Raw genomic sequence first — 8,297 nt, forward strand, 5'->3', positions numbered from 1 at the left:
CTAAACAAAAATAAAACTGTGTCTACTCTCTGTTTCATGCATAATCATACTTAGGAGAGAACATGATTGATCAATATAGCTATCATTCAAAGGACCCGGCAGACACAAAAGTTGTTCCACCGTCATACTATGGTGAACATCTTAGTCTCCAAAATTCCTCAATATTAATCTTCATAGCACTACTTAAACATTTAACTTGTAAGCAGAAAAGAAAGTGAAAGAATGAAGAACTGCCCAGACAGAAGAAAGTCTCTCCTTTAGAAAGACTAGCTCTGGTTCCCCCCGCCACCCCCACCACAATATTTACTGATCAGGATCATTGCTATAAGGAACATTCACTGAAATTGTCATTAACCAAGTCAGAAGGAAAATGAACTTTATTTTAATGAGCTAAATATAGCAGATGTCTCTTCCTCCTCCTTTGTTTTTTCTCCCTCTGTTTGTATTGTGAGACTTAATTGCAAAGCAGGGACATCCCGTAAGTCCCCAAAGTGGAAACTTTTCTTTAAAACTGAGGTCATCAATTCTTAAAACAACACAAGATTATCCAAATTTCCAAAGCTCACTGTTGCATTTGAATTGTGGCTCCTTTTTATGTTGATTAAATATTTTTGGTTCTTAAGTAGACTATACTTTGGCAAATAGCAATATTTTTAAAGTATCTCGATGTATTAATATTCAGAAAGGATAATTTCCTCAATTTATTTTTCTGTGTCTGGTAACAAAGTAACAGAATTTTGGATACTACAAGAAGAAATATCATTTTAATATTTGCACAGGCAAAGAAAAACTGCATGTCATGAACTTGCATCTATATTATTATTATGTATGCTAGAGAATGAATTTTTTATTGTCTTTTGGACACCAACCTTTCATGATAGCCTTAGTACAAGCCACCTCTGTGTAAATAAAAGAAAAAGATATTTAAACAAGTAGAGATAAATGTGTATGATTCACCAACACAGTTAACTCAAGATTTTCCAGCCTTATAACCACAACTGATAGGAAGATTTATTACCACAGCTGCTTGTATTAAACTTCTTTTCCTTGCAGTTGAAGGAATCAAATTTCTTCTTAGAGATTAGTCATTTGTGGGGGTGTCGCCAACTGCAAAATGCTTCTGTTATGAATGAGGTGCACTCCTCTGTTGCTGTCCTCCAGCCTTAAGTCAGTGAGTAATTTTCATCTCTTTATGTGTCTTTCCCGCCTACCATCAGGAAGAAATTTTAATGACTTACATAGTCAAACTTTCTTTAGTTGTTACTCAAACCTAAAACTTCAGATTGTATTGTTTCTGGTAATGTGATAACCTTACAAGGAAAGGTAGGATGAAATGACATTTTGGCACATGTTTACAAAGATGAAATCCAAACTGTAAGGAAAGTCTACAACAGGCGTGAAAGCAGGAAGGGAGCTGAAGTATCTCAGGTGGCTATAAATGTGTCAGGCACTGTGCTAGGATCTTTATGGAAATTATCTCATCTAATTGTTGTAACAATCCTACAAATGGCTAGTGATATTCCCATTTCACATATGAGGAAACTGACTTTCTCAAGATTGTGTTGTTCTTTAGTGGCTGAACCAGAATTCAGGCTTAGATCCAGCTGGCTCCCTTGCTTTCTTTCTGTATTTCGACATACTGCCTTTTCGGTATGAAGAATTATCCAATTATGTACAGCACTAATATAAATATACGGTATGGAAAGACTGATGCTGTGTCTAAATAAGAAAATCTTAAAGCCAAAACAGACTTCAATTAGTCAACTCTTTCACTCCTTACTAAAATCATATATAACTGACAGGGCTCTGTCTTTTCTTTTTTAACACTTCTGGAAATGTGCATTCAAAATTTGCCTTGTCCCTCTTCACAATTTCTGATAACTATAGCCTTCACAGAATCTTTCATCTAATAAGATTTTCTCATCACTCTTTGAACTCTTGTTTGCAACCATATGGAGATGGTAGGATCCGCACATGGTAAGCTTCTGTGAATTGAAGATAGATGTCAGAACGATTGAACAAAGAGTGAGATTTCAGTAAATCCACCAATTGCTCGGTTTATTGCATGTCCATTTGGCTGACGGTGTTTTTCCATTGAATTGGCTGATTCCTTTAGCTACGTAGACACTTTCCAATTTACCATCCAGAAGTGGTTCTAATATGACATATAAGAAACAAAAAAAGGTTGAAAAGTAAAAAAGTATTTCAAGCATTCACAACTGAATTCTTGAGTTTAAATTTTCAAATTATTTCTTAAATTAGTAAATCAACTTAAATAAAACTGATAAACACATTTTAGATGGGGAGAGGTAGCATATTTGCCTCTTTTGGGGGCGGGGGGGTCAAGGGTAAAGTCAATCATCTAGCTATGCCCCTTTATGAGAGTAAAAATTCTGTTTGACTCTGTTTATGATTGTCTTACTTGATCAGATATAAGTACCTGTATTTGGGCTCTAACAGTCCATGTAACTTAATCAGTCTCCCCTGGCCATATAAGTCTCTATAAGACAGAAAAGCAAAAAGAACATATATTTCCACCATTGGATACTTGAACAGACAAACCTAACCCAGTAAAACAAATGACACACAATATTTAGAGCTCCAGAACATGAACTGTAACAGGTTATTGAGATGCTCTTCCTCTTATTTCTTCATGTAGATAACATTATGTTTTGTCTCCTTTCCCAGCAATTGAGAAGAGTAAATGGGCAGTCTGAAGAGAGACAATGCCTCTGAAATGACTGAATTCATTCTTGTTGGATTTTCCCAACACCCTCAAATCCAGCCTGCCTTCTTCTCAGGACTACTGTTTTTCTACCTGGTCATGATGTTTGGGAATAGCCTTATTGTTGTTGTAGTGAGATGGGATTCTCAACTTCATACTCCCATGTATTTTTTTCTCAGTAACTTATCCTTCCTTGGTATCTGTTACTCCACCAGCTGGGAGCTGTATGTCTTGGCCCAATGTTTCAGGGACTTCCCCACCATCTCCTATACCAGCTGTTATGCCCAGATGACCACATCCCTCTTTCTGAGGATGACGGAGTGTCTCCTCCTTGCTGTCATGGCTTACGACAGGTTTGTTGCAATCTCTAATCCCCTGCATTACACTATCATTATGAACAATCAGGTCTGCACACAGCTGGCCTTGGGAACCTGGACCAGTGCCTTCTTAGTAGCAGTCACACCAGTCATTGCAATTCCTGCTCGTTATTGCGGACACAATGTCGTAAACCATTTTACCTGTGAGATCCAGGCCCTGCTGAAACTCGTCTGTTCAGACACCCCTGTTAGTCCGATTCTGGGTTTGGTAATCAGTGTGTTCACCCTGCCCCTGCCTTTCACCTTCATCTTCATTTCCTACTTCCGCATTGTGGCTGCTGTGCTGAAGATCCGTTCTGTGGAAGCCAGGCTCAAAGCTTTCTCCACCTGTGGATCCCATCTTACTGTGGTCACTATATTTTATGGAACAGCCATCTACATGTACTTGAAACCTCAGTCAAAGGAATCCCAGGAGGAAGACAAAGTTATCTCAATATTTTATGGAGCAGTTACTCCCATGTTAAATCCTCTCATTTATACCCTGAGAAATAAGGATGTAAAAGGTGCACTTAGGAATTTAGCCAAAGGAAATGAAAAATCCTCATAGCTCTCTTTAAACTTCTCCAATGTGCAGGAAAAACAACAAAAACTTGACTCATTATTTCACTTCATGTTTTTTTAAAACAAACAACAACAAAAATCTTGGTGAGTATTCTCTCCATGGTCACCACTAGGCACTCATTAACAAGTTGACCATGAATATTAACATATTGCCAAGCCACATTAAGACCTAAAGCCATGAATGTGCCCACAACAGTTCACAGAGAGAATAGTAGTAGGTATGTGAAGTTGAGTACAACAGTTATAGTAAATCATCAAGGAAAGCTTTTTCTCTGGGGCATAAGCCACAAGTTTTTCTAAGCAAACATATTATTTGTACTTATCACACAAGGTGGATAAAATTCATATACAAGACAGTGGTTACAGAACCATAATACAGCATTTGTTCCTCATATCACATGTTATAGGCATCTGCCCCAATTTAAACCTACTGGACAAATGGTCCCTCAATTCCCACATTTAGGTGATAACATCTAATGGCAAGAAGTAGCTTTCGTATGTAAAGCACTTTATCTTTTAGTAAGTGCTTATAAATAAGTCAGTTTATGCTTATAATTTTTTATTTTAAAGTATTTTGCATATTTTAAATATTAATAAATCTTTTCTCAAACATTGCTTCTATAAATATTAAATTTGTATCATATCAATTTCTTATAAAAATATCTAAACTGTAATTGTTATTCTTTTGCCTTCTCCTATTTCTCTGCCTTCTCTTCCATGATGTGCTTTAGCAATCCTCTGGCCATTTCAACTCCCACTTCTCATACACATTTATGAGTTTTAGCATTTCTGCTCTTTCCAAGAGTCTTCATGGCCAAGATTATAATTATTTTTCTCCTTTTTCCCCATTTAATAAGATGACATATACACTCTCTATTGTAGGTAGCCAACATTTATTTGATACTTTATATCATGGTAACTTGCTCATTGTTTTTCTCATTTTAACTTTGACCAGCTGACTCCAGAATTCTTCTGTTATAGAACATTCAGAAGGTAGACATATATGTCTTCCTTCTAAAACTTTCTTTCCTCTCGCAGCCTTTTCTTGAATAGATGGCTCTCCAGTCACAGTATTTCCTATCCTTGTTTTTGTTTTTTGTTTTTTTTCAGATATCTTTGTAAAGGTTGATCCTTCCAGGTTCTAAGAAAAACAAACAAAAACCCTACATTCCAACTTTTTTAAACATTAAGTCCCTCTTTTTTACTCCCCCGTGTCCTGTGTTTTTCAAAAATCGTGTTTACCAAACTACATTAATAATTAGCTCCTAATTTTTGCTATTCAGATACATGTATTGGCATGACATAATGAGACCTAGGTACTAAAATTTCAGCCAAAAGCAAATAACAATTTCATTAGTCTTTTTATCCCTTTTCTGGGAAAATATATAATTAGGTTTTGACTTTTTAAAATATTAACTATTATTTGAAGATCCCAGATTGAAAACTAATCATTTCATCCTTGATGGAGCTTGGATCAAACTAAGGGTATTGGACTTTTAAAAGCAGAGGGAAATTCTTGTTGCAGTATGGAAATGTTATCATCTGTGAATGTTGACATAAAAGTTATTTTATAAATAAATAAATAAATATTATTTGAAGGAAATAAAATCAAAGTGCAGAAAACTGTCAAAAAACCTACAAAATTATCTCTTCCCATAAGTCTTTTGCCACTACCATGGACAAATGGAGTGTAATGCTTACTCCTTGGTTGTTATGATTTGTTGCCAAAAGAACAAAAGGCAAAATCATTGGAAAGTAACAATTCTCCATTGATCCAGCCTCACCCTCCTTCATTATGGATTTTCTTCTGAATCAGTTTTCCTAGGTATTAAGAGGGCCAGGAGAAAGTCCCTGTCAGTTCCACATACATAATCAGAAGCTTCTTGGATCGCAGACAATGGAATCAGAACAATTTACTTCAAATTGTAGCTCCACGTTTACAAGCTATGGCATCTTGGGCAACTTAACTGCTCTGTGCATCACTTTCCCCATCTGTAAAATAAAGATAATGATAATATTCTTCCTACAGCGTTGTTGGAAGGATTAAATTGATAGTCCGTACAAGGTGTTTAAAACAGTCCCTGGCACACAGTAAGCATTGGATAAATGTTAGATACTATGTTATTTTCTAAAAGCTCTCAAATACTCCTGTTCTTTGTTTTCTAAAGTCTATTTCCTTTATGCATCTTCCCCTTCAGAGTTTAGAATGAGAAGCCTCAGTAGCCCATTCTCTAATTTTAGAAACACAGTAATATCATATTTCCCTTTGGCTCTCATTTTTATGGCTTTGCTCTTAATCTGGCTGACTCCTATTCCAGTTCCTCTGACCGATGCTTGATATATTTTAAGTAGAGACAGCCCCAAACTTAGGAATGAGTTATGTCCAAAAGCTAACTCGTAAGTCATCAGCTTGGAACTCAGAGCACGTTTTCCCCACTGAGATAGGGTGACTACATTCCAAGGGCAGCTCACCAACACCTATTTAGGTCATCATTCTATCACTAATAATACTAAAAGACCTAGGGGCATAGTTTTTAAAGTACATTTATTGAAAGATAGGTTTTGAGTTCCCATTTAGGATTCTAAGAACACAGGGACTGTTAGATGGGATAATTGCTCAAAAAAAAAAAAAATCTGCCATGAATGTCTCTGCTAACACCCTCATGCCCTAGTGGGTGTATGAAGACTTCTCATATCAAAGAGTGCAAGAGTGGGACTATGAAAGTAATATTAATAACTTTCTTCTGTGTATGGGTCACTCACAATTCAGAGCACTGCTGATTCTCTCTTCATTTCTTTTTATGCTATTGCTGATTTTGGATGACCTGATAACACTATACCTGGGGCCAATCATTTCACAAACATTTACTGAGTGGCTACTGTATCTTAGGGATGCAAATCCAAGTAAGACATTTCCTGTCTTTGAGAGGCTCACATTGGAGTTGGAGAGCAAATAAGCACAATGAAGTACTATAGATACTGTGATCCACATTTGTATAAGGGACAGAGACCACTTCTAACTGGGCCAGTCAGGAAATATTTAATATTTTATCAGAGTCTTGATAGAAAGTTTGCCAGTTGGATAAGGGAGCACAATTTTAGTGGATGTGATGTGAACAAGCACAGAGGTATGAAACCCAGCTTGGTATACTTCCAGATACTGCCAACAATTCAACATAACTGCAGCAGAAGGTGCGGGAAGTGTTTTTGGCAACATACAAGACCTGAGAAAAAAGCAGTAGGCCAGATTATGGAGAGACTGCTATGCTCTACTAATGAGCTCACACGTTATTTATTCTATAGGTCAAAAAACTAAAGTATGAAAGGCCAAATCCAGGCCTTGGCTTGTATAGCCCACAAACTAAGAATGGTTTTCAAATTTTTAAGGGATGTTAATAAAAAAGGCAAAGAAGAATATTTTACAAAGATTGTGTAGGTCCTCCAAAGCCTAAAATATGTATTATCTGGCCCTTTACAGAAAAAGTTTGTTGATTCCTGCAATAGGTGGTGAGTAATCATTGAAGGTTCTTGAAAAAGCTAATAAAATGTTGAAATTGTGTTTTAGAAAGATCACTTTCACAACAAATGTGAAGAATTGATTGAAGACGTTTAAGATTGGACACAGGGCAATATAATTAGGGCAATAGTCTGATAGCTAATGTGGATCTGAACTAGGCTGAAGCAATAGGGGTTTGGACATCACCTGTATCAGAGAACTCCTTTCTTTTTTCATTTTTATATGCAATTTCATTCACATGCAACATATATTTTCTCAAAAGCAGGTTATTTAGCACAGGTATAATAGATAAGGGGCCTCGAGGGTAAGGTGATCTCACCCTCAGCGTCACTCATTTCATTCCTAATATTCAGTGAGCACAGAGAGATATGGAGGGGATAAGGTCAAAAGGCACACACTTATGTGTTATTCATATTCATATTCTCCGTTCCAGAATAGCTTTTTATGGTATATAAATTGCACTTTGTTCAAGCAAAACGTTTTTATTTAAAGATAATAAATATCTTTTGGCTTCTTACATAATCTCTGACGTTCACTGATCCACTTGTCACTCTTTTAGACATCCTTTAGATGTGTCTCATGCATCATGAATCATACCACCATGAGCCTTAATAGGAAGATTTTGAAAAACATTGTTTAGAAATGTCAGTGACTTCCAGTTTCTAAGTTTTTCTTTCCTCAAACATCATTCACTCTCCTTTTTCTATTACATTGGTCATTTCCTTTTTATCCCATATACCACAGAAACCCACAGATGGGCTGTTTGCTCAGCCCATTCAAAAAAGTCTTGGAATAATAATATCTAAATTTTGTTCAAGATATTTTCATAAATATTATCTCATTTGAGCTTCATATCAATGTTAATTCACTTTGAAGATGAGAAATTTAAGAATTTGGAAGGTAAAAAGATTTTCCCACAGTCACATAGCTGGTCACGTAGTAGGAGAGGGACTAAAACCCATCTCTGACCCCAAAGCTGGTAGATTTACCACTGTGCTGCATCCATAAGGGCTGTAGATACAGATTTTTCTCATCAACACCTTGTTTATGATGTTCACTCACATTCTGAGCTGTGAAGTCTGTTGCTGAGTCACTCTTTGATTTTCTGCTTGGTTTT

The 8,297-nt window shown here is 36.3% G+C and overlaps 1 protein-coding gene across 1 annotated transcript; it reads left to right on the forward strand.

Annotated features, from left to right (window-relative positions):
- Positions 1-2,704: 2,704 nt before the first annotated feature.
- LOC105817550 (olfactory receptor 13H1-like) lies at positions 2,705-3,649 on the forward strand. Its single transcript, XM_012653262.1, has one exon. It carries the CDS (start codon positions 2,705-2,707, stop codon positions 3,647-3,649), a length of 945 nt encoding a protein of 314 aa, XP_012508716.1.
- Positions 3,650-8,297: the final 4,648 nt, after the last annotated feature.

The sequence above is a fragment of the Propithecus coquereli genome, unplaced genomic scaffold, assembly GCF_000956105.1.
Source record: "Propithecus coquereli isolate 6110/MARCELLA unplaced genomic scaffold, Pcoq_1.0 Scaffold42, whole genome shotgun sequence".
Lineage (NCBI taxonomy): Eukaryota > Metazoa > Chordata > Mammalia > Primates > Indriidae > Propithecus > Propithecus coquereli.